Source organism: Misgurnus anguillicaudatus, chromosome 7 (genome assembly GCF_027580225.2).
Source record: "Misgurnus anguillicaudatus chromosome 7, ASM2758022v2, whole genome shotgun sequence".
Lineage (NCBI taxonomy): Eukaryota > Metazoa > Chordata > Actinopteri > Cypriniformes > Cobitidae > Misgurnus > Misgurnus anguillicaudatus.
In genome coordinates this window covers 10,739,133-10,767,057 of record NC_073343.2, presented here as the reverse complement: position 1 = coordinate 10,767,057, position 27,925 = coordinate 10,739,133, and the positions used below count along the sequence as shown (strand labels likewise).

Genomic DNA, 27,925 nt, shown 5'->3' with positions numbered 1-27,925 from the left:
GACATCACACTGACAAGAAACCTGAGAGGAACCAGACATAATTATAAAATTCGTTCAACTTTAATAAGTTCAAAAAATTTCACAACAAATGTTACACATAGTGAAGGGAAATTCACCACTAATCTGAAGTCATTGAATCAGTACATTCATCTTCCTAACGAGAATGTTGGCATTTGTCGTTTTCTTAGAATAAAACCGTTTTGCTTCATTTGGACAGGACACCTCAAGATAAAAATGAAAAATGCAAAAATACAAAATTAAATGTAAACTGAGATTTATTTCGCTCTACGTAGTGTCCTGCAGCACTACAGCATGGTAAACAATGGAAATTAGTACAATTCAAAAAACTCCAAAAGCTGTCTCTGAGTGAGTTAACATGAGCAGTTATAAAGGTGTAAGCCTACAAGAACCCATAAATATCAACCACTTTTTTACTTCAATTTAATGAAAGCTCACAAAAGGAGCAACCGTCCTCATTGAGGAAAACAAAAAACCTGATGTCGGCTTAGCGACAACACACACGCGCGCTCGCACACCCACAACAAAACAGAACGAAACATCCGCGTGTTCCCATGGTAGTAAAGATGCTGTACAGTTATGCTGATATGAACATGTAGAGGGCTGTGTAAAAAAGCAAACAGGTTCACTTCACAAAGTCCATTCATTCAGTGATCCGTGCAACTTCACCTTCAGCATCCCAATCTTTAGTCCCAATCTGCTATCAGCTCCTTAACATGCGCACACACAGTGGCTAATAATTACAGCCACTATGCAACACTCACCAATCACTGACATTCATCAACGTTTTCATTGGCTGTATCTGTTGTGCTGCTCAGTGGCCGTGATTGTCTCACACACAGACGCACACACAGATACAGACGCTAGATACATCTGCCCACTGCCAGAGCACATACAGCATTCTACAAAAACTGCACTCTGCTCTTATATATAATATACATGAACAAATACATGATGCGTGAAAGGAGAAAACGGGAGAGGAAAAAAAGAGCACACAAGCAAGAGTTAATTGTACAGATGAGACACTTCATGCAGCGGCATTTGAATTACAGTGACCAAACGTAAGCTGTTAACAACATAAAGGTAATACACTAGTGTCTATGAAACACCAACTATGCGATTAGGGCCGCTGGATGACAAAATCATTTACATATTGGCATTGTTTTGGTCAAAAGACAGCCAAGTGCCGAAATCTCCTCACAGGAAGAGCCTAAAGTACTCACGCACTCACACACACACACACACGCACGCACACATGTACAAGAAAACACACAAAATCCCCAAAGAAGAGCAGCCACAACACCGCCTCAGTCGAGTGTGTCAAGTTTGTTTCCAAGTCAGCGTGTGTTGTGTGCGCGTGTGTGAACTCAGTCACACATCTCCTCTGGTATTTCATGTGGGTTAAGAATGCCAGGCACGGACATCTGTAATTTGTGTTTCTCCTCCTGGGCCTGACGCAGTGAGGTTTCCCTCTCTTCCAAAAACAGATCAGAGGTGTCCTCGCCTGCAAATTCCTTAAAAGAACACAGAGAAAGGAATGAACATTTCGTGGGTTCAGCTTGAACCAATGCACGTCACCAGCAACCTGTCATTTCCACCATAAGTTAAAACTTTCTCTCAACACACACACACACACACACACACACACACACACACACACACACACACACACACACACACACACACACACACACACACACGGCACTACAGTCGCCTGACACAATTACACAACACTTTATGGTCACTTAAAGGTCAACATAACAGCATTGTCTCTTACACAATCTCATCAACATAAAAATCAGACAAAGGTTTGTTGTTTACTGACGTCAATACATAATTACAGTGCATTGAAAATGCGCTGTACTGTTGTTACTGGGCTTTTTATTATTATTATTATTATTATTATTATTCTTCCAACCAAATTTCCGCAATTAATACGGCTCGAACCGCTTAACTTAGAAACTTCATTCCAACTCTCAAACGTGCGGACTATTCGGGAATAGTGTGCTATGACTTTTATAAGCGGTCGGGGGTACGGTCTTCGCCCCAGGGGCGAAAAAGCAGCCGAAAAAACCCATAGACTTAACATGGAGACAAACTTTGACGAGTCGTAGCTCAGACCTAGGATCTCACAGAAACTTGTGACTTGCCACATTTGAAGAGGCTGGCAGGCTCTGTAAGAACATACCTCACAATGGGGTGTAAGTTGTACCCCTGGGGTGTAAGAGGCCCCCAAATTTCCCCATAGACTTATAATGGGGCAGGAATCATGCCCATATAAGGAAATAAAAACGTCCCAGATGGGATATCTTTGCAGCACAGTGTCACAGAGACATGGGGGTGGGCTCATTTTACTCAGGCAACCAATCAGTCTCTCACCATCCTTATTGAGGTATTAAGCCACGCCCCTAGCAACCAAATATGAGCAGCTTAGCAACATAATAAACAAAGCCTTATATCTCTGGATCCGAACATCATAGAGACATGGGGGTTGGGTCTTTGGGTCATATTAGCTTCATGCTAGCTTCATGCTAAGTCATACTAGCTTTGTGCTAGTTTCATGCTAGCTTTATGCTAATTTCATAATAAATCTAGCTAACTTAATGCTAAATCATGCTACCTTCATGTTAAATCTTGTTAGCTTCACGCTAAATCATGCTAGCTTCATGCTAATCATGCTAGCATCATGCTAGGATCATGCTAATTTCATGCTAAATTCATGCTAATCATACTAACATCATGCTAGCTTCATGCTAATCATGCTAGCATCATGCTACCTTCATGCAAATTATGCTAGCTTCATGCTAATCATACTAACATCATGCTAGCTTCATGCTAATCATGCTAGCTTCATGCTAATCATGCTAACATCATGTTAATCATGCTAGCATCATGCTACCTTCATGCAAATTATGCTAGCTTCATGCTAATCATACTAACATCATGCTTGCTTCATGCTAATCATGCTAACATCATGCTAGCTTCATGCTAATCATGTTAGCATCATGTTAGCTTCATGCTAATCATGCTAGCATCATGCTAGCTTCATGCTAATCATGCTAGCTTCATGCTAGCTTCATGCTAATCATGCTAGCTTCATGCTAATCATGTTAGCATCATGTTAGCTTCATGCTAATCATGCTAGCATCATGCTAGCTTCATGCTAATCATGCTAGCTTCATGCTAGCTTCATGCTAATCATGCTAGCTTCATGCTAATCATGCTAGCATCATGCTAGCTTCATGCTTATCATGCTAGCATCATGTTAGCTTCATGCTAATCATGCTAACATCATGCTAGCTTCATGCCAATCATGCTAGCTTCATGCTAATCATGCTAATATCATGCTAGCTTCATGCTAATATCATGCTAGCTTCATGGTAATCATGCTTACATTATGCTAGCTTCATGCTAATCATGCTAACATCATGCTAGCTTCATGCTAATCATGCTAACTTCATGCTAGCTTCATGCTAATCATGCTAGATTCATGCTAATCATGCTAGCATCATGCTAGCATCATGCTAGCTTCAATGCTAATCATGCTAACATCATGCTAGCTTCATGTTAATCATGCTAGCATCATGGTAGCTTCATGCTAATCATGTAAGCATCATGCTAACATCATGTTAATCATGCTAACATCATGCTAGCTTCATGCTAATCATGCTAATATCATGTTAACTTCATGCTAAATCTTACTAACTTCATGCTAAATCATGCTAGCTTCATGCTAAACCATGCTAACATCATGCTAACTTCATGCTAAATCATGCTAACTTCATGTTAAATCATGCTAGCTTTATGTTAAATCATTCTAACTTCATGCTAAATCATGCTAGCTTTATGCTAAATCATGCTAACATCATGCTAGCTTCATACTAAATCATGTTAGCTTTATGGTAAATCATGCTAACTTCATGCTTAATCATGCTTAATCATGTTAAATCATGTTAGCTTCATGCTAAATCATGCTAGCTTCATGCTAAGTCATGCTTAATCATGTTAAATCATGTTAGCTTCATGCTAAATCATGTTAGCTACATGTTTAATCATGTTTCTTTCATGTTAAATAATGATAGATTCATGATAAATAATGATAGATTCATGTTAAAGCATGCTAGCTTCATGGTAAATCATGCTAGCTTCATGATAAATCATGTTAGCTTCATGCTAAATCATGTTAACGTCATGTTAAATCATGCTAGCTTCATGCTAAATCATGCTAACTTCATGCTAAATTATGATAGCTTCATGCTAAATCATGTTAACTCATGCTAGCTTCATATTTCATCATGATAACTTTTTTTAAATCATGCTAGCTAAACACTAAAACATGTCAACAGCCAGGTAAACTACTAGACTAAATTTCTTTTACATTTCTGTCAATCAACTTTTTTGCATTTTCATGCACTGGTAATTCCTTGGGAATTGCATTTCTAGTTATTATATTTTCTCTTCATTTCAAACAAAACTAAACATTACTCAGTGTCCTGGTCTCACAGAGATCTCTTTGAAACTGACCTTGATCTGCACAAGGAAATCCCTCAAGTGTTCTTTGAATGCTGGGATGTCTTGGTTTAAACTGAACAGACCAGTCACAAACACTTTCACCTGGGCACTGCAAATATAGAGAATCACACAATCAGACAGAGAATACTAATATAGCGAAATAAAGACAAAAATGTAAACAAACTGAAGAGGGCTATCTTGTGCAAGGTAAACTAACAGCAGTTGTTGTGACCAACTCTAAATGTGATTTCAGTACATAATTTACACATATTTAACAAATGCTAGATTGCAAAGAAAATGCCTGATGATAACACACATGCATGTGGCATAATTAGGGGATGTATATCAGAAAGTTCATAACGATTCGATTCAAAACCGATTTTCTCTGCCAGCGATGCGGTTTTGCCAATACATCAAACACTTCTTTGATGCGTTTACGATTTGATCCGGTTAATTTATCAATACTTTTATTTTACATGCCTAGTTACGCAGTTACATTTTTACTTACAAAAGCAACCAAAATATATAACATGAACATTTAAAGGAACAGTATGTAGGATTGTGGCCAAAACTGGTATTGCAATCACAAAACTTGTGGCTAAAACTGGTACTGCAATCACACAACTGGTGGCCAATGCACAAAATGACAACATAAACATCAGTTGAGGGCTGCAACTCCACTTTTTAAATGATAATATCCTGGCCATACCACTGTTGTCAGTGATATAAAAGTATTTGAAATGAAAATGATTTCTTAATGTCTAGTGACATATCCGGGCCATTTCATGATTAATTGATATACATTTCTTACATACTGTTCCTTTAATTAAACTCTTTGAAAATGTCCTAATTGGAACATTTAGAACAACAAACTAACAAAAATACACTTTTTCAAAAGAAGAAAAATGTATAGTTAGGGGCAAAATGTCACATAAAATCAACAGGGTTCCCACACCTTAGTTAACTTCAAATTCAAGGACCTTTCAATGACTTTCCAGGTCCAATACACTCAAATTCAAGGACTAAGGGGCTGTCCACATGGAGACGCATATCACTGTATACGTATAAATTTGTTATCGTATTGCCGTTTCGTCCACACGGATCCGGCGTTTTGAGAGAGTGAAACCGCTATTTTTTGAAACCGGGTCCTAAAGTGGATAAATCTGAAATCGACAGGGAATGCACCGGCTTTGTGTGGACAAAGCCTAAATGTGGGAGCAAGGTTACATTGTTACAACATTGTTACAGTTCCCTTTCGAGGCAACTCGCGCTGCGTCACTGCGGTGACACTTTGAGTACGCCTCCAGGGGTAAGTGCGTCTGAATGTGTATATCAAATTCAACCAATGGTAAAGCTTAACAACAAAGACAGTGTGATGCGGGAGCCAGGAAGTATATAGCTATCTGAAATATTCCCCAAGACGGCATTACAGGGACGCAGGAAGTATGGCAATGGTCTCGTTCCCTTCCCAGAAACAACAGTTACATACGTAACTAGGGCTGGACCAGAATATTCGAATATTCGTTCTATGGTTGACATTCGATTTTCAGTTTTGAGATTTGAATATATATATATATATATATATATATATATATATTATACAGGGTTAATGCAGAGCTTTTGCCAAGCAGGAAGTGCGTTTCACGCTCCCGCTCGATAGGTGGCGCAGAGAAACCAACATCCATAGCCAACAGCCACCAAACGCCACCAGTGGAAGAGATCGCCTTGAACGTAAAACGCGCTTCCTGCTTTGGCATTCACGCTAATAGTGTTGTAAATAACGGTCAGTTTCTTGCAAAAACTGATTGATTTGCTTCAAAGACGTCAATATATCACACGGAGTTATGGGGGATAACTTTTGTATTGGATATGTATGCTTTAGCTCATAAAGTGGCGGATCGGTTGACTTGCATGACGAAGCACTGGGGTTTCTGCAAAATATCTTCTTTATTGTTCTACTGATGAAAAAAACATATTGGATGATGTACGTGTTAGTAAATAAACTTGATTTTGAAAGTATGCTACCGTTTTATTACAGTTTGTTGAACTTAGTTCATTTTTTGTTGTTGTTTTATTTAAATAGCCTACCCTTTACGTTGTCAGTACTTACTGTGGTGCTAACTTCTGATACGGGAATGTTTGTTTGTTAGAAAATGTTAGGCTACCTTATTAAAAGTATTGCTCTTGTGTTATGTTTCACTAATTCTGTTCTCGCAGGACGCGTGACAGGCACGCCGCTTCCGGCTTGCGCTGTTCTGTAGTATTTTTAAAGTTTATTAATTCTAAACGTGTCACATGTCCATATTGCACGAAAAAAAGGCACTACACTCCCTTGGGTTAGCAGCAACACATCCGCCACATAATAAAACTGTAGACAGACAGACAGACACACACACATACACACAGAGATTCCTGCCTTTATTAAAGAGAAAAATATGTTCAGCCTCTCCTTCCGAAGGATATATTTCAAAAACTTCCCAGGGCCTTGAATTTTTCCCCCCGAGATTCACAAACTTTTAGGGATTTCAGGGCCCGTGGGAACCCTGAATCAAGCTTATGATGGCAACAGTCAAAGTCTTTCAGTATTTTGTGCCAAAATGTGCAATACAAATCACTGAGGTAGTTTTAGAATAAACTTAATTTTTTATATAAAATGTATTTATTTATTTATTTCAATTTAATTAAGCTGTTAAACTTAAGCATTTGATCAGTCACACAACATCTGATCTAACAGTCAAACAAGTGCTGCAGTGGTCTCTTTTGAGAGATTTTTCTTAAAAAAATAAATAAAAATCAACTGTTCAACATGTGAGGAGAGAGGACACTGCGTTTTGCATGGACAATATCACCTGCAGTGCTAAACACATGCTTTCTTCTGTCTCTTTCGCTGTGTTTTCACTGCTCTGTGTTTTCATTGCTGACGCTAGCAGACGAAAATAAACAAAAATGCGCACTTTGGCCGAAAATGCGTAGATGGATGTTACATCAAGGAATGAGGACGTGGAGAGTGTCAAAATAAAGGTACCTCAAATCGATTTTTACGCGTGGCATCGATCCATATCGATGTATTGTTACACCTCTAGTCATAATTCAAGCAGATATTTGCAACATCTCCAAGATATTCAGAAACTGAATCCATGAATATATGAGAAACTGTTAGTTTAGGTTATCTCTTGGATACTTACTCCTGTAAATGTGGGAAAGCTGATTTTAGCAAGTTGGCCACATACTCCTGGATGAACACCTGGTTACTAACTGGGTTTGATGGATTCAAAACTGCACTTATTTTCCCTTCCTCAACGAGATTAAACATGTACGCCAAGATAGAGGCGTGCATGGTCAAACCTGAAAGACAAACACATAGAAGCTTAACAACAAATCAGCATTTATAGATTGCTTTTCCAAAGGTGATTGCAATAAATGCCCAAAAACAAAATAAGAGACTTTTCACTTTTAATTAGTGATAGTATGCAGTCAGCTGCACAAACATAAGTAAAACAGGAGACATCTATTGGCGCTTTTCCATTGCATAGTACCCCACGGTTTAGGTCAGCTTATTTTGTAAGCTTTTCCACTGGGTGCAGTACGTAGTACCCGATCGTTTTTTTAGTACCACCACGGTTGGGGTTCCAAGCAGACAGAGCTGATACCAAAACGTGATGAGAAAACACTGTAGATCACTGATTGGTCTGAGAGGATCGTCATTACCAGCGTCATCGCTATAATGTAAAAGATTAGCTTTACCTTCATGCTAGCTTGCGCTGTCTCGAGCAAACATGCTTTCATCTGTGCTCTGCTATAAGTTCCCAAACTCCCTTTTAGCCAAGCCAAAGTGAGGTGAGCTGACCCGACCTAACCCAAACCAAATCGTGGGGAACTATGCAATGGAAAAGCGCCATATGCGACAGATTATTTAGAAATATCTGAAAGCCGTGATTGTTCAATCATAATGATGTATTTAAATAAAATACAGTACTATTACTCCAAGGCTAGACAGACACAATCAAAGTGACTATCACTCACTCTTCATCAGATAAAATCTGTAATAATTTAAGCAGTCTAAATTAAATCTAGTCCAGTAATAATCTGCAGTCATAGTCATTTATAAAAACCATTTTTAGTCTGAGGCTGATTAAAGCTGTGTTCAGGGTAAAAAAGACTTTAGAGAACAAGAGAGAGTGGGCAGAGCTTACCAGCTGTGTGTGATGTATCTGTAACAACAGAGAAGATGTGCTGCAGGACATCACAAAAGTAAGTCTGATAGAAGCTCTGCGCTGCTGCCTCCTCCTGAGCCACGTTCTGCAGCAGCGTGTACAGAATCTGCAGGCCTGCAATTAAATTGTTTATTTTACATTTGATCTATTCATGTTATTATAAACGATTAAAGTCTGCGCTTATCTCACCAGTGTCTGCCACATTTCTCATGGTGTGTTTAAAGGCCCATATTATGGAGTCGAGCACAAGTTTAAACTGCGCTGGTGGAATGGCCAGGAATGCTGGGAAACAGTGAGAGTTCACTGCCTGCAGCAGGTAGAAGAAATGTGTCCGGTGTTCCGGGTATTCCTCAAAGTCCTAAACAAAACAACAAATACGCACTTAAAGCAACATACACAGATGGGCTTCTGAATATAATTCAATAATTCAATTTTCATTACAGGATGTTCAGAATTAAGTAAGGGCTGCTTACTTTGTTAATCATGTTTAATGTGCACTCAAACACTGCATCAAATATCTGTGGGATCTCTCCTGTAATGTGTCCACCCAGTTTGTTTACGATCGTCGCCATGGTACTGAGCACTTCCGGTTCCCTTGCCGCAGGGACATTGCGCTGGTAATCTATAAGCACCGCGTCCAACAGTGGAGGGACAAAATTCTCCCCTACCTGGAGCGCAAACACAAAACAAGCGGAGACAGGCTTAGAGGATCAGCAGATAAGTGCGTGTTGTCTTAGGACATTGATAATCTGAACAGGTCCAGGCCAACACACCTGAAGCAGGCAAAGCAGAAATATCTGCCCTGAGACACTAATACTGGATCTAACAATCAAACAGAGATCAGACTTAAAAGCCTGATGGGTGTAGTTGAGGTGCCAGTTGGTAGTTGCATAGGTGCATTATTATACATTTTAGGATATCATTTATATACATAAAAGAAAGCGTAATCTTAGATTTTGCAGAAGTTTTTAGATATTTAAAGCTGTATATTTTTTGGTTAAAAAACAACAATCATCGGCTGTGTCCAAATTCAAAGGCTGCCACCTTCTAAGGACGTATTTTAAGACCGATTGCGTCACAGCAGCGCGACTTGAGGCTGGTAAGGACGTCCCAATTCAAAGGATGCTTAGAATGAAGCCTCAAAATGCATCCTCATTTCTCCGCGATGTTAAGGATAGAACGAATGGATCCTTAACAGCTGAGGAGTGAGGATATCCCAAGATTCATTGCCCGCCTGCAACGGCTGCATATAACGGCTGGATATTCTAAAATAAACTATTAAAACCTTCATTAAATAAAATATTATTATTTTTATGATGCATATATTTCTACGGTTGATTAATTTAATATACTGTTGAATAGTTTAATCTACATCAATGTGTCATATTTTCTAAACTAAATTAATATTTTTCTGATTTCATATTTATTTTAAAAAGGCAGAAACGTTTCTGCTATGTCCTGCTGACAGGCGCGTGCAGCAGGTGACGCCAATTATGGGTCGTCCAAAGGTTAGACCGTCTCATTTAAGTTCTCTTCGCGAACTTCTGAGGCTGCCACCTTGAAAGACCGAGTGCTCATCTTTAAGGTCCCATGCTTATAAGGTCGCAGCCCCTGAATTGGGACACAGCTATCTATTAAGAAAGTACAAAAAGAATCAGTGTTCAAAACTCCTTAACATGATGCATGACAGCATGCTTATAATAATAGTTTTTAAGTTAAGCTGTCAGCTGGATTTCACAAAAAATTACAGTTTTATTTAATACACATAGGGGCGGTTTCCCAGACAGGGATTAGACTAGTAGACTAAAATAAATTTAAGAGCTGTCCAAACTGAAAACAACTTGCACTGACATATCTTAAAATACATAAGTGCCCTTTGTTTTGCCTCAAAATGCACAAGTGTTTTTAGTAAGGCATGTTTGTTCAAACTAGTTATATTTCTAGTCTTAAGCGTATCCCTGTCTGGGAACCCACCCCATAAAGTTATGTAAAGTAAGTAACCTACAATTTAATGTGACAGAGATGGCAATAGAGAGGTACCGATTGCAGCTTTAATTTCAATAGTTAATTTTAAAGTGGCATGAAAACTAATTTGTGCTTAAATTTTTTTTAGATACAATAAAGCATGCCACAATGTAAGAGTGACAGTTTAACTATCAGAGCAAGGTTCTTACAATACTAAAGTTGTGGGCTCAGTTCCAAGAAACATACTGTACATGATGATGAATATTTCAAATGCACTTGCATATACATGCAAACAACCCATACATCAACTTAACACTGCTAAAGCTTCAGGTTGCCTAAAAGAGCTAAAGTGTGTTTCTCACCATCTGTGGGTCATTGGAGCGGCTGACCCAGCCTGAGATCAGCTTCAGCGTCTCTCTCTTTACTGTGCGCATGCTCCGGATGAGAGGCTGCTTGGTCACCATCTCGCCTATTAAAACAGACAACCACCAAATCAAATAAACAGATGTGAACAAAGCCCCCTGGGTCCAGGTTATGTTTATGCCAAACAGTAGAAATACAAAGCTGTGAGAAATACAACAATTATTAGCACTCATCCGGTAAGTATTCATTTGAACTTCACTCATTTTGTTTTAGCTGCAGTGCTATATATATCATAGTTAAGTCAGCTTTGTAACAGACTGCTGTTCAGACACGTACGTGGCGTAAAGCTCAGTGGCAGCCCTAGACTGTGAATTTGTGTTATGAGACAGACGTCAGAATAATGTTACTTTGAGATAATAAGGGTCCAAGTGCCAAACTAAAGTAAAAATTTGGGCTGGGCAAAAAAATTGATTTTTCGATTAATCGCTTTTTTTACGTGGTCGATTAAAAATCGATTCTCAAAGGCCACGAATCAATTTCTTTATGAAATAATCTGATCCTGTTTAATCAAGGACTGCGGCTGTTTTGACTTTATTCAGCATACATTTTTCATCTTGCATCAAAATTCTTTTGTATTTAACATAATTGTATGCATTTGAAAATTAAAGATGGGTTCTGTTTTAATGTACCCAAGTGTACCTAAAATAAAAAAGTGTAATATACAGGTTGGTGGCTCTTAATTTCTTTTTATTAATTACCCACCTTACCAACTTATTTTTCACAGTTTTTTTTTTAAATAAATAAAGTATTTGTATTAAATCTATGTTCAATGAGTTAAATCGAGAATCGTTCCGAGAATTGGAATTGAACCGAGAATCGAATCTATCCGATAGCTTATGAATCGAAATCGAATCAATCCGGAACATCTGAATCGATAACCAGCCCTAGTAAAAATCAGATAAAAATAAGAAGTAAAATAAAAACATATAAGTGAGCTATACACATAACGTTTGTCTAGTACTGTAACAAAATTTAACCCTTGTGCATTGTTCCAATTCACTACCCTTTCGTGTTGTTAAATTAAACGTCTGTACAAATGCATCAGATTATTTTTTTTCACATTTTTTTGCATAAATCTGTTAATCAACCTCAGTACTGATCAAAACTACCAAATGTTTCCAAAAATTTCATGATTTTAACTCTTTAATTGCTAAGTTCATAAGTGATGCCACTGATTTGAGGAAAAAAAAACACAAAAACACAAAATGACTGATTTTCAATATAAAAAATGATTGTGGATGGGATTTTTCACCTTTCACAGGCTACTAAAGGGTTAATGGTGCCACATGGTGTTCAACAGTAAAAATGACAAATTTGACCTCTTTGCAACAAAGAGTCAAGAATGCATGATAAGGTGTCATGGCTCTGCAATCAAAAAAATTTGTTATAATGGAAGCCAATGGGGCAAAAATGGCCACAAACAATAAATGAGGGAGAAAAAAATTAAATCTGATGCTGCCCAAAAACTAATATTTTACATTCCCAAGACTGTGAAAAAGGTAAAAGAAAATCCAATCCACAATCACTTTGAAAATATGTCATTTTGTGTGTGTTTTTTTTTTACCTAATCAGTGACACCACTTATACACTTGGCAAATAAAGAGTTAAAATCATGGAATTTTTGTAAACATTTGGTAGTTTTGATTATTACTGATGGTGATTAGCGGATTTATGCAGAAAAAATGTGAAAAAAATAATCTGACATTTTTACAGCTGTTTAATTTAGTGGCCATTAACAACAAGTAAGGGTAGTAAATTTGCCCATGATATATTGTTACGTTTTTGAAAAATTTCAAAGCATTTTCTTAAAATATGTGTAAATATAAGATTTGTCAACAAAAATCATTCCATTTGCTGAAACACAGAGAAAGTTGTGGCCAAATTAAGACTAAAAAAATATAAAAAAATGGCCAGAAATGGCCCCAACAACACATTAGGGTTAATAATGGACAATATATTTTTATAGCAGATAAATGTTTTCAATATAACCTCCCATTGACAAATGTGATCAATAAGATAATTTTAAACCCCTGGATTTTTGGAAAACCATTAATACAATGATGGTTATATGACCCAGAAATCTGATTCATAATTACTCTCAAAATCATGCACAAACTGAGTAGTACAGGGGATATGAGACAGCCAAAAAATAAACACACACCATTGGTCTGTATGGCAGCAGAGATGTTCTCACTAAGGCACTTGTATACATTGAGCATGTCCAGGTAGATTCGGCCCAGCTGAATAACAAAGGGGTGCCCCACAGCTTTACACGCCCTGACGTTGGTCTTCAAAATGCTGCCCAACTGCTTCACTGTTTCTGGGTCCTTCAGGATGTCTACGTTCTGATATAGGAAACAGCATTTATTTGAGATCAATTAGTTCAGGAAGGAGAATGGGTCAGATTCATATACAAAATAAGAAAATTCAACATCTGAAATGTTATCACTTTTAACGTTTATATATCGCACCTTGGTGGCCTGCTGAATGATGCTGTCCCACACTTGGTTGGGCAACAACATGTACTTCTCAATCAGGTGCTCTTGCACAGCCTGGTCAGTTTGCGCTCCAATCATGTAGCCGACAGCTTCGTAAAACGTATGCACCTGAGAACAGAGGATCGGTTGATCAAGCTGGACCGCAGAAACATCCATGCAATGCCTTTATTTTTTTCTTAAAATGCAGTGTAAAAAGAACACATGGAATAGGCTAACTGAGACGGATGAGGGTATTTTGGTACCTGCTGGGGCTGCAGGTCACAGATGATGGTGTTGATGTTGTTGAGGATCTCATCAATAAAGGGCATCACCTCTCCCACCTGCACCTGCACAAAATGCCTCCTGCACTTCTGAGCAATCTTAATGAAAGTGTCACATGCCATGTCCTGAACTCCATCGTGGGTTTCTGAGAGGAGCAGATAGTAAAATTCTAAAATTAGAAGCTCTTTTTATATCTCATAGCATAGCCAACATGCAGCACCTAATGCATGTGTGTAATCAAATGTTATAAAGCTAGTGGTCGACTGATATGTTTTTTTATGGCCGATGGCAAAACCAAAAGCCAAAAATTATGCCGATTGGCCAGTATGAGGTCGATGTAAGATTTATCAGCCAATGCAAATAATGAAACGATATGGCAACTGCAATATATCGGGGTCTCTCTAGACAAAGCTGTTGCTATTTAAAGATTAAACTAATTTTTTTTACACAGATAAGACTAATAAGTAAATAATACTCACCATGCATGAACTCAAACAATTTGTTGACGACAGTTTTAAGGAATTTCCAGTGAGCACGTAGAAATCGTGGGTACTGGCCCACAATGTACATAATGTTTGAGGCGATAATGGCCTTGTTGTCCTTGCCTCTCTTCTGCTCACATAAACCCAGCAGGTCCTGTTAATGATACACATGTAAAATTTAATTAGTGCAAATATATATAAATACAACGATTTTCAGGAAAAATTATGCTTTAAACCTAGAAACAAGAAAAAGACCATGCATCTAGCTACAACATATACAGATTTAAAAATTTCTGCACCTTAATAACTGTGACGAGGAACCTCTTCTCATCTTCCTCATGCATGGCTCCACTGATGGAACCAATGGCCCAGCACAACGTGTTTAGATTCTTCCAGGACCACTCGGTACCATTCACTTGATTATGAAGCTTCTCTGTCATGATACGCTCTGTATCAGCATAGTCTAGATGGGTCAGATAGACTACAGAGGAGAAAACGAGAGAAATTACCTCACTGCTAACACAGACAGGGTGATGACCAAAACCTATGTGAGGTTTATAGAAACAGTGGACTCACCAAGCGTCTCTCTCATATTCTTGTAGAGGTTTATGGAGTCTGTGTCCTTCATAAACTCTCGAACCACCTCACCCTGATCATTCTCCACCACCAGAACTTCTTCAGGCTTGGCCATGCGACTCACCATCAGCAAACGCACCTTAGACAGGAACATAAACAGTTTTAAACCCTTAAATTAGATGCCTGCAGTCTCTGGAGTAGTTTTGTCTAGAGTTCCCACCTTAGACAGCACAGGCAGGTATAGCTGTCTGCGGGGCGGTACATCAAAGTGTTGGCTCCCTGAAAGAAGAGGAGAGGTGGAAGTGGAGAAGGGGCTTTCTCTGTAGAGCTCAGCAGCCAGGTGGTTCCAGTATTCCAAACAGATCTTAAATATCTCAGTTTCCTCTACCTCTGACACCAGCAACATGTAATGGAGTGCCTAATAAGAACAAAGAGGGCCTTAACAACACTGCTTTAAACCAGAGACAGACCACGCTGTGTGACTGATATGAGGCCGACTGTGTGTGTGCTTGCCTCCATAAGCATCTAAGCTTCAGTCTGTGCATGTACCTCCATGAGAGTCTCTCTGAGGTTCAGCCTCTTCTCTATAAGCTGTCCGTGCTCTTTGAGGAAGGTGCAGAGGAACAGGCTGAGGTTCTGAATGAAGTTTTGCTCATCATCTTTACCATTTGCGTATGCCAGTCGGATATTGGTGTTCAGGGGAAGCATCTTCAATAAAACAAAGGTACGGTAAGATAACACAACATCAGACTGCTCCTAGATCAACTGGTGCCTAGTTCAGCAAATAAGAGAGACAGCATGTGCTTGGTTCGGTACTACAGACTATGCAAAGTGTTACCTGTTTGAGCTGCATCATGGTAAGAGTGAAAAGACTGACAAATTGTTCCTCGTACTGGCTCACGCTGACCCCTGCAATCTCAGTCAAGCACTTCAGAGTCACATTGCGGAACATCGGCACGTTTAGGAACTACAGATCAAGCGGGTTGTAGAGAAAAGAAAACAATTACTTCCAAGAAAAATGTTTTTTTGGGATTTTCAATTTAATTTCATTGTATTATAAAATTATGCAGCTGCACCATTTCATTTTCCAAAAACTTTTAACAAGTTTTCTGAAATACTTGAATCTAATTGATGTTTTGCAACAAAAGATTTTCTTACTAGCAATGCAAATATTTCTTTTGCATCATTCCACTTTGTCTTTTTACAAATAAAATAATTTTTAGTCCAAATTAGGATAAAATACAGTTATCACTGCAAACTGAACTTGAACCTATAGAAATACCTATAAAAAGATTATTCATCTGTTAAGGGCAAACATTTCTGATATTTTTATAATACTTCACAAAGACTTCAACAGCTAGAAAATCTCTCCAGATGTTACCTTGTACACCAGAGTACTGATGAGTTTGGTTTCAAAGATATAACCCAATGGAATCCAGTTGAGAAACCTCAGCAGTGTTTCTAAAGTAGCATGCACCAGTGGGGCATTTTGGGAATTTTCCTGGGGAATAGAGAAAAAAAAAAGATTAAAATACAGCTGGGAGGGTAAAGATGAACTGTAATGTTACATTAGGATTTTATTCTTGGCACTTTTAAATCTTTAAGAGATTTCTTAAACTATGTTACTTTAAAGGTGCAAAAGAGGATGTTTGTTTTATACATTTTTGCAAATATTACTTGAAACTGTCTTTACTAACTGATAAAAGACTATTTATTAGGTGCACTGAAAGTGATAATATTAAAATACGTCATCTGTGCACAAGGTAGGGCCTTAAAAACATGAGCCAATTGTTTACGCGATCATCGCGTAAACGATTGGCCCTCTGGCTTGTCAATCACTGCCCTTACGTTCCTTGTGAGACACGTGCGTGCTCCAGTAACTTAACACAGGCGACGCATGCGCATTGCACATGAAACTCCATTGTTAGTTTCGGTTTGTTTTCATTGTCCTCGAATTTTCACCATGGAAGTGAAGAAACCCGAAGGAGGACGCAAAAGAAATACTTCTATTTTCTCCTCTTCGCTGAGAAGAACGTAATCTAACCAGAGTCGTTCTTGGAGAAACATTTCAACGCTGGAGAGCAATGAAGGAAAGAGGTTTCAAGACAGAAGCGCAGTTCGCAAAAATTCTTCTCGACAGGTAACAGTGATTATTCTTTCTTTGTGAAATAATTATTGTTGTACTGTTATTCAGGTATATCAAAGTTGTTCTTGTACTGTAGTTGTAAGGCAGTGACCAGTTTGCTACATGCTAGTTGAAATGGGAGTAGCATTGACTGAGCTAACGCTACATCTTATGTGTTTATTAAAGGCGACCATACGTGCCATTCTTCCCGGACGCGTCCTGTCCAGGACTTTGAGTGCGTCTTCTGGAAGTCGAATTTGTTGCCCGCATACGTCATAGAGGATTATTATTATTATTACAAAAAAGCAACCGTTACATTTTAAGGTAAGAATGAAACTACGATTGTATGTCTTATGTTTTTAACTGAATGGCGTATACGGTAAACAAATACGACTTCCGGAAGACACACCGAAATCCTGGCCAGGACGCGTCCGGGAAGAATGGCACGTATGGTCACCCTAGTTTATTATCATATCATTTCACATAATGAATCCACTGATGCGACACAGCATATGCCGGTGGTAAACAAACACTCCAGCACGAATTTTGGGAGGCGTTCCCTAGAAATGATCTGTGAAGGAGGGGGGCTGTTCTTACGCTCATTTCAAAAACTCAGTAACGGTCTTTGGATTCTCAGTCGGCGAAAACATCATCTTTTGCGCCTTTTAAGTTTGTGTGCTTGTCTAATTAATAAATTATGTCTGAATGTTCCTTCACAAACTTTAACAACTTGAAGAAGTCTTTGTGTAAGAGAGAAATGGTATAAAATACATACCATCACAAACTGGCACAGCTGGAATATCTGAGAAAACTCGTTGCACATGCTATGAAAAAAGCAGATCACATGACAAAACTGAATAAATAACAAAGGCAAGTAATACACAAAGCTATAACTGTTTGTAACATTACTTTATATCATTCCTTTAAAAACACAATGCAGTTACTGTAACAATCTTCAACATATATTTGTGTTAATCACGAACTGATATAAAAACAGTCTCACCTGTCCTTCAGGTGTTTGGCTTTCACCTGTGTCATCTGGCCACTGGAGAAATCAAACACCTCTTCACTCAGGAGCTTCAGAATGACCATGTTGTTCTGGCATAGACTCTCGCTGGTGCGGCTCGCTCCAACAATGTCACTTATAAATGTTGGCCAATGTTTTGGCCACTCCTGCTTCAAAATCTGAATAGAAACATATTATAAGACTTTGAGGCAGAGTGACATTTTTATTAAACCCATCAAATTCATACACACTACAATCATTGTGTTCAGTCGTGCATGTGAAGGAATTAACCTGTAGCTATAAATCTCTCAGTCAAAAATATCTTACCTGTACTAATATCATGTTGAGTTTTCCAATGTACACCTTTTCTTTCTGAAAAGAGGCAGAGGAGAGCATAAAACAGACAGCCAAAGACCAACATTAGAAAGATCAAACAAAATAAGAGGTTTACTGACCTCAACGTTGGCCGCATCTGATGAAGTCTTGATAATAAGCCCCACGACATACTTTTTAATGCCTGAAATAAAGCAGAGTGAGGGAACGTCAGTGATTACAACAAGACAGCACAAAACTCCATGAGCGCTACATCCTAATTGAAGAAACCCATCTCAGAGGACTTGTTACTTACTGTCTGTTCATGTAAACATTTACATCAGCACTTTATGCATTTGCTGACTGTTTTCCACATGTAAACACAAAGACAAGGGATAAGTCATGAAGAACGAATCGTTTTTAATGTTAGTGATGTCAATTTTGAGTTTATCTACTTTGTTCTCACTTTTATGTTTATATATACACATGCATGTAAATATATATAGACTACATTCAAATGCATTTCATTTACAGACAGTGTTTTAAATAGCACACCGAGAGCGTGATCATGTACTTAAGCTGTTAGACAGTTTGTATAGTATATTATCAGAAAAATTTTTGTGTCATTTTGCAGTGTCGCATGGCACACAGCCGTACCCCTGCCTCCTGATTCATTTCATGGCACTCTAGCTGTTTTTGAATGTGAGGTTAAACAAGAAAATTCAACTAGTTTAGGAAACCTACCAACTAATGGTGAAATGATGCAGTTTTGCATATCCATAACAGATACAATTTGGGAAATTAAGATTCATCAGAAAAGTTGTAATATTAAAAAGCTACTTTATCAGTATAATAATTATACTTATACTTATAATAATAATAATAATAATTATTATTAAAACAAGATATTCTCTTTTACATTAGGATGATAACCACATTACATTTTGCTGTACAAAGTAACAGTTCCAGCTTCTAAATCAACTCGGTTTGGTCAACGGTAGCCTGCCATTTTACAGGATCCTAAAGCTCAGCAAATGTTGATTTTCAGTAAACCTCTTGCTTGTAATGTGCTCTCACACTGAGTGCATTGAAAAACCTGAGACCTTAACACAAGTGTCTGTTGAAAAACTGCCCCATTTCTCTTTTTTTTGGAACCATTACTAATGTTTAATGTTCACTCCACCAAGAAAAACCCATACATTTAAAGACTAAAGAAAATCTGAGAAGATTCCTGCTAGTCGTGGCTTGTAGACAGATGAGCAAGACACTTAAACCCTTCCAGACACTAAACCTACAGGCAGATTGTCTGTTTTTAACCTTTAAATAGTTAAAGGACAAGTTCGGTATTTTACACTTAAAGCCCCGTTTTCAGATTGTTTATAATGAAATAGAACGGTTTTGACTGAAATTTCAAAAGATGCTTTCCATCAGGTGTTTTACCGTTCGTTGTAAACTTGTGGACCTATTTTTCCAAACGCCTTACACCCGTACATTCTTCCGCTGAGAGCTTGAATAATAAACACTCCAGCCCAGGTGGTGGCGATAATTCGCCTTTGCCAATTGCAAGAATACAAATAGCTTCCCAGCGCGGAGTAATACGCGGAGTTGGCAAAAACTATGATAAAACCTGTTGGAATGCGTCTTTTGCAGCGATTTTTGTGTGAGGATATCAGTGAACACCCCTGACCACTCAGTGAGTTTCATGTCTTTGTAAATGAAAGTTTAATGCATTTTAGGAAGGATTGTTCCTGTGCACCTTTAAACCCATTATAGAGGTGGGAGGTGATACAAGAAACACCCGAAAATTCTCGGGCCAGCATCATATGTCCAAATTTTCAGTCATATTTCATCATAAACAATCTGAAAACAGGGCTTCAAGTGCAAAACACCGAACCTGTCCCTCAAATTAGCTTTATTTGAGGTATGTGCGCACAAAGCTCCCACAATAAATTTCAAAGCAAAATATTCAGAGACATTAAAGATTGAAGTCCTTTCTAGAACTGGCGAAAAATATAGATTTATGAAAAAAAACTTTATTTGAACAACTTTATTTAATCTCAACATTGATCCCAATCAATGCCTTAATTTTAGGGAATGCATTAGAGAGCATTTGCACTAAACATTACACAACAAAATTGGTATGGTATTTGCAACCAATTCCTTTCTGTCCTCTCATTCCATTTCTGCTGCTGTCTCTCTCATTTCTGTCAACATTGGGATTTGAAAATAAGGAAAATTTCCCAACCTTAACATTACACCCCCCCCCCACCTTTTAGAAGAGAGTAGTTTATCTTTTCAATGTATGAACTAAATGTAAGTTTAATTGCAATCCCATAAAATCTGACATCAAACCCATTGCCACTATTTGTCATGAATAGGACAAAACTGTTTTTGAGTCATTTACTACAACCAATAAAGTGACTTTGCGCAATCCAGATGGTCCCAACCCACAGAGAATGGATTTGAGATACCTTTTTCATTTGTTGTGTGGCTCTTCTAAATCTGCAAAGGACTTTTCATACACATAGGTCGCAGTCGTTGCAATCCTTAAGCTTGACCAGTGTGATTGAATTTACATGACAGTAAAGCACAAATAGCAGTGTTTCCCAACACGCAAAGTTACAAAGAATGCACTGAACACCGCCGTGGCGTGTGCACGTCCAAATGTGCGAGTTTGAGTACGCGAGGAGTGGGCGGACGTGTACTAGCACTGAAACCACAATCCCACCCTCCATTCAAATCACCATCCAAAGCCATGCCTTCTCCAAGACACATGAACATGCACAGACCAGAAGCCCACTCTTGTCTCATTCACCAGTGAGAAAACTTTGCAGTACAAAGTGAATAACATTACCAAAGTTTTAATTCGGAATTAGACACAGCATGTTTTCTGATGGTGTAAACGTAGTAGTTTGCTTGTAATTTTGAAAATGTAAACATTGTTACGCTATTTCGTAAAGGTACACAAACTACATAAGCAACACAATGTTCCATCAAAATAGAATATCTGAATCCATCTAAATAGAATCATACCGCATACCCACCTTTCCAAAAGAAACACTGCAATGACCCTTTCAGACCCCTTGCCTCCCGCAGCTGTTTCCATCTTGTGAAAAGGCACTTAAGTTGTCAATTCAAGTTTTTGCTCTTTGCTTATCAAAAAATGTCTTTGTGGCTCCTGTGCAGGTTGTCATTTCAGCAGGATGCACACAGCAGGGTTATGTGAATGTCTGACAGGGTTCTTGCAGGTTTCAGCAAGTTAAATTTAAGACCTTTTTAATACCTTTTAAGACCATTATGAGCAAAGTTTAAGACCAACACGACACATTACTAGAAGCATTCCAATGATCTCACAACGTTCTATTTTTATTGATTTAGTTTAAGAGACATGGTTCGAACATTGCTTAAGTTGAAGAAAGAATTACTTGTAAAATATTTTATCATTTCCTTTTCACTTGCATATGCTCTTTACACAGCATATTCTGGTCTTTTCAGAATCAGAAGACTGCTAAGCTGAGCAAAGGACCTTCCATGCATTTTTAAAAGGGGAATTCAGCTTAACTTGGCAATCATACAGCTGCTTCTAATGAATACACTGGCCTGCTAGAAACGTCTTGAGGAGATGAATCTGTCACAGATTTTAAGGTTTAGCTCTAAATTTCAATATCCTTTAGCCATTGTCCAAATTCAACATCTGCATTGGCTGTACCTTAAACATTTAAATAGAATGACCGCTGAGCTATCAATTATTTACTTATTCAAATAGTAACCTTTAACAAGAAAGAGGTGTTATGTGTTTTTGTGAGTCCGTCTTACCTTCACATTGGTTTCTGGGCAGAATCTTCCATCTTGTTTTAATAACTGTTTCCAGAATCTGCAGGGCATAGTACTGTAATGCCAAAAAAACAGATCTAGAAGTTAATGATCCAAACTTTTACAAACCAATCAGCCACAGCTGCACTGTTACACAGTAAAAACAAAACAATTGCTCTTAACTTTGCCTGCCTATTATATGTCCTTTGGTTTATTTCAATTTAATTTAGATTGAAAATAATCATGCAGATTTAATTTTACAGGGGTAATTTTAACACAAACTCGGGGAGAAAAAAAAACGAACAACAAAAAATCCAAAATCCCCCATCAAAACTTTACATTAAATGTTTGATGATGAATTCTGTAGATGTTTTGCTGTTTCTGGCCATGTCACACCAGAATGTGAGAGACATTAATGGCAGAAAACTGAAGCTAACGGTTTGACTCTGTGCCCGGCCACAACAAAGCAAGCAGCTTGGGGGAACGACGCAACAACTCTCCGAAAACAAAAAGAACCAAGGGCAACTGCAACTCAAAAGGTTTTATTCGCCCCAAAATATATTCCCATTGGTCGACTACAGAAGAAAGACCGCAGCCCTTCCTCTCGCAAAACAAACACTGCCATGTGATGCTGCAGTACGGCAGTCACAGTACTGCTTTTACAAATAACTGGTGTGGGTCTCAAAAACAGCAAGACGAACCACAGGTCTGAGTTTATACTCTGGCCTAAGATGTTTTATATGCAGCTTTTTTAAGGATACATTCATGGTACGCTAATGCTCTAGTTATGGTCACTACTGTTATTTGGAAAACAGTATTTCAGCTGTAGGGATTAATGAGTTCAGCACAAAAAAGGTTAAGCTAAATGTTAAAGGCACAATATGTAATTTTCACCACTAGAGGTTGCAATACATACACAAAATTGCAGCTTGGTGACGCTATAAAAGAGTGTGAAATGATAGAGTTGTAGTCATCACCGAAAACTGCAGATTGCAAATCATGTCAGGCCATGTCACACCAGAATCAGTCCGACAGAAATCATGTTCATGGACGATTGTAATGAAATAAAGTTTTAAAACTATTACATTATAACTTAAACCAACAGAATGACTTGACAGAAACAACATTAGTGACGCCCCAATAATGTTTCCTTACGTGGCACTGTGTAGATCGATCGTGTATAGTCCTGATCAATGTATATTACTGCTTTTGAATCGCTCTTGTGATACTACGATATCATACACTGATTGGTCTGGAAGCACTGCATAAAGTCAAACACGTCTAAAATTTCTACCACAATAAAAGCAGAAACCAAGGATAATGCGGACATTACGGCACTGACAGGTGACCCTGTAAACAGGGATGGAACACTTTATAAAACTTCCAATTCTCTGATTCAAATACACATGTGACCAAAATATTTAAAACTGTGGTAGAAGTTTTTTGGATATCTTACATACTGTGCCTTTAAAGTGTTATGCATTTATGCACTTATCAAAAGCTTTTATTCAAATTGACTTAGAGTGCATTATAATGCATTCTTTAACAGTATGTGTGTTCCCTGGGGAACATGCATACTGTTTAAAACATTTAAAATGCATAAATGTTAGTGTTAAAGTGAAAAGGCAAAAAGCTCACATATTGTCAAACATTAAAGGTGAAGCCTGGAGTTACTCAAAGTAAAGTACAATAACTACTGACACATTTCACCATCTAAAAACACCAGGGTGCTTTCACCTTTAATTTTTTGGGATGTTTAAACAATAAAAGGAAAGACTAAGAAAGACAAAAAAACACTTTGCAGTGCATCAACTGTTTATTGCTTACTGCTGATGTTGCAAGGTTTTTTGGTCAATGAAACAGAGAAATGACCAGGACAGAGAAGCATTGAATGCTTTGTGAGGAAAAGGGAAACCACAGCACACAGAGACACTGATGATCCCTACAGTGGAAATAACTGTTATTAGCCCTGACTGGGGTAAAAAAAACGGGATCTGCCTATCTGCCTGTTGTCTCTCAGCTCCGTATGAGGCATGTGCAGTGTGAATGGAGGCACAGCAGAATTAAGAGTAAGGGAATGAAAAGGTAGACCTTGTGGAGGCCTGCCGCCAAAGCCTAGCTGTGTCAAGGTGCACAGGAAGACACACCCCTTTTCGTCCTATTACAAGCAATCAACATAATGGAACATTGTGATTAATATCAAATATGAACAATTTCAATTAATTGTCTTTTGTTTGCTTTTTCCCCTACAAAATAAATTAAGCAACAAAGCCAAATGTTCAACAGTGCTTTATTGCACTCTGTCTGTTTGTTCCCTTTTCTCTTTAAAAATTGTGCTTGCTTGATGAATTTAGACAAATTCAAAGAATTTACCTGCTCTGTATATTTTCATGTCTGTTCCTCTAGAGGCCTCACTTTTGGGCCTTTATCATTTTGAAATTACAGATACTGTTGATAAATCAACTCAATCATTAGTAATGACCAAAGGGTTAAGAGCAATCTTAAAAGACAAGCAGACGGCAAAATGGGTCAGTAGTACTTTGAGGAAGTCTATTTACAGTAGGGATGACAAACCATCCCAACCAACTAGTAAATGTCTTCTATTCAGTCTATCAAATAAGTTTCTAAACAAATAAGCAACACTGAGTTAGGATTGGTGTGGATTCTGGTGGAGTTTTACATTTTGTTTTAGGATTTTAGAAATGTAAAAACCCCAAATTCTTTTAGAACTGTTTTCCTTTATAAAAAAATCTATGGATCAGCTCATTAATGTGTATTACAGATCCTGACTGTAAATGGACCGGTGTTAATCAGTTTCTATTGCACCTTTAGTAGCTGTACAGATACTGAGGTATTTCACTGTCAACCGATGATCCTCGCACACTGACCTGCAAGCTTAGATTTGGTTACCCAGCAAAAGCATGTGAGGAGAGAAGTAGGAAAACTTGATCTCACATGAATATAGGAATTATTTAGGAATTGTGTCACTTTCTGGTGTGATGCTAAAATCGTAAAGCCTGTAAATAAAAGACCCAACATGCTTAATGGGTACAGACAATCCATCCAGTTTAATGGTAATAAAAACCAAATACATTATGTTCATTCTTTTAAACCTCCACAACCATATAGAATTTGTGATAAAAGATCAGATCTTCCTCAAAGTATAGAAACCATGACCCTCCACCGGAGTAGGTTGAGGCTTAGCTTACTTTGGTGTTCATATTTTGCGAGAACTCCAGAATGGTGTCAACTCGTGTCCATGCATCTGGGTGCTCCTTCAAGTGAGTGAGCACCTCCTGGGCCATTCTTTGCTAAAATTGGAGAAACATTTGCCATAACTCACCAAATGGAGCATCAAGAAAGGTTTGATTATTCAAAATTTAATTGTATTAATGCAATAACAACTCTGGATCAATAAATTAGACTAAAAGATTAAAGTATAAAAAGGCAAAACATTTTTTTAAATGTGTTCTAGCCAAGAATTATTTGATAGTGCCTGATTTTAAAATACTCTTACCTGTGGCCCAACCCCATGGTACAGGCAGTTGACCACATTATCCAGCAGGTTGATATCCAGTTTCTGGTTAAAGTCCAGCAGCTGTCTGGCTGCATGGTCAGCTAACATTGTCATAATTGCTGGCATAGAGCTCTGTGGGGCACAGGGAGAAAACATCCAGCAGGGGCAAAGTCATGTGAATTGAACATTTGGGTACACAAATCCAAACAGCTGACCATTCCCCCCACCCCAACACAGGATATAAAAAGCCTTATATGACCTGGCCTGTATAAACACAACAATGCATGCTATAACAATAGGTGGGTGGTGCAAACTCATGTTTGAATATTTTAATATTTTCCAAGGAACAAGAGCAACTCACTGGACTCGTGATTACACAAGCCATTATTCTTTCAATGACACCACACCACGTGCTAGACAGCCTTATCGTCTACGTCATTTTGTTTACATATAACACAAGAGGCGTACCCCAGCACGTTGCATCATTAGCTATTTTTCTATGATTGAACGTTTAAACATCAGGCTGCGGAAATAGTACGCTAGGGGACAACTGTTGATTACTTAAATAATGCTCACACTGTTTGTAGAACAGTTCATTTGCACTGCGGAGCCAAACTATTGCATAACAAGTTACGGAGTACGGACAAGAAACAAAAATGCCATTTAAAGCGCTTCAAGAATTTGACTGGACACGAGTCACGACACTGTGTGGCTTACATAAAGTGGCCATGCTTGCGCAACCTGATGTATATCGCATTTATCCGCCTTTTATCACCGTGAAGGCACATCTCTACTTATTTCATTCACATCACAATTTTTATACTCACATGATACGCGAGTATATTATGCCAACACTTTGAGCTACTACTCATTTAACTGAATTAGATTTCAACTGGTTACATGCACCGCATCTCAAGTGATGCCGACTGGTTGGACTGGTGATGACCCAAACGACAAGAGCGAAAACAACATACAGCAGTTACCAGCCATACTACTGATGCGTTTTAGTAAATAAATAAACACGCTTTTGCTGTTTAATACAGTGTTCCTTTTTTATTATTTAAAACACTTCTGGTCCATACTTAACATGCGCATGTGCAACAATAACAAAACGTCGCTAAAGAGAAAGCCTCTTAATAAACCATTTAAATTCACAGTACACCACTATAACGTTTAATGTGCATGTGTAAACAAACGTGACGATAACATTTTTTACGCTGCCAGACGCTTTTGGTTGTCTGCAGCACCCGTCTCAGATGACTCCTATGGGGTGACTTTGCAAGGATCTCCCTCCCTGACTTCGGAGCAACCCCTCCCACCAACACCATGCTATGCACCCTGCACCTGAAAGCTCTGCAGGCTTTAACTTACTTGCAGAAAACCAGGTAAGATACGTCTAAATTAATTTAACTTATATGTTGTTAGGTTTTCAAATATTAGACGTCTAAAACTAAAGGGAATGCATTTTTAATGTTTTATAACATCGTCGCTAAAACAAGATGATGTGACTAATCTGACACTTGCCGATTTAAGTGTTAGCCAAATGATTGGTGTGTATAACGTTGTATATAAAAGTTGTATCATCGGTTTAAAATAGAATGATGGTTAAGATCGACAAAAGCAGATTTAGTCCAGCGTGACACCAGTCTTGAACACGAGCCATCACGCAGCACACCCGCAACATCCTTCATAAACCCCAGCAAAGCCATTTCACTTTCTTTCGACCTTAGCCCTTACACGTGCATTTCTAGGCAATTTCACACAATCTCACAGCATCATTCCTCTTAGATCACAAACCAACCAAATCACTCTAACTAGAAGTTTTCACCACACATTTACCTACCTAAAAGTCCAAGCCTTTGAGGGAAGGAAGATGGGCTTGTCTGCCAGAGTTGCTAAAATTATGTTTATTTGATCCAGTATCGTTGGTGCCTTTTATTGACGCTTTCTATCAAAATGTAAAAAATATTTAGGATGAGCCGTTGACTGGCCAGCCACACCAGCGTTGCCTAATATAAGGACCACTAGGATGTGAATTCCGCACCAACAATCACGGCGAGTTAAGTATTTTTTCAGTCCGGTTCATTTTACGAAACAAAGTTAACCTTAATAAAGAAATGTGCCCTGTACTGAAGTCAATTTTGCACCAGGGCGGTTTTAGACTGTGAGCCTGTGCCTCTTCTTCTCACAAGCAACAAACTCC

At 38.3% G+C, this 27,925-nt stretch overlaps 1 protein-coding gene across 1 annotated transcript; it reads right to left on the bottom strand.

Moving 5' to 3' along the window:
• Positions 1-38: 38 nt before the first annotated feature.
• Positions 39-27,925, bottom strand: xpo1b (exportin 1 (CRM1 homolog, yeast) b). Its single transcript, XM_055172098.2, has 25 exons — positions 27,566-27,925; positions 25,723-25,854; positions 25,415-25,516; positions 22,209-22,281; positions 18,536-18,597; positions 18,408-18,452; positions 18,078-18,259; positions 17,850-17,898; positions 16,331-16,450; positions 15,788-15,916; positions 15,499-15,657; positions 15,170-15,367; positions 14,950-15,088; positions 14,673-14,854; positions 14,371-14,527; positions 13,873-14,036; positions 13,604-13,738; positions 13,294-13,477; positions 11,072-11,178; positions 9,218-9,412; positions 8,934-9,102; positions 8,724-8,858; positions 7,716-7,875; positions 4,543-4,639; positions 39-1,532 (listed from the first exon to the last, which is right to left on the bottom strand). Exons 2-25 carry the CDS (start codon positions 25,846-25,848, stop codon positions 1,386-1,388), a joined length of 3,216 nt encoding a protein of 1,071 aa, XP_055028073.1. The 5' UTR covers positions 25,849-25,854; positions 27,566-27,925; the 3' UTR covers positions 39-1,385.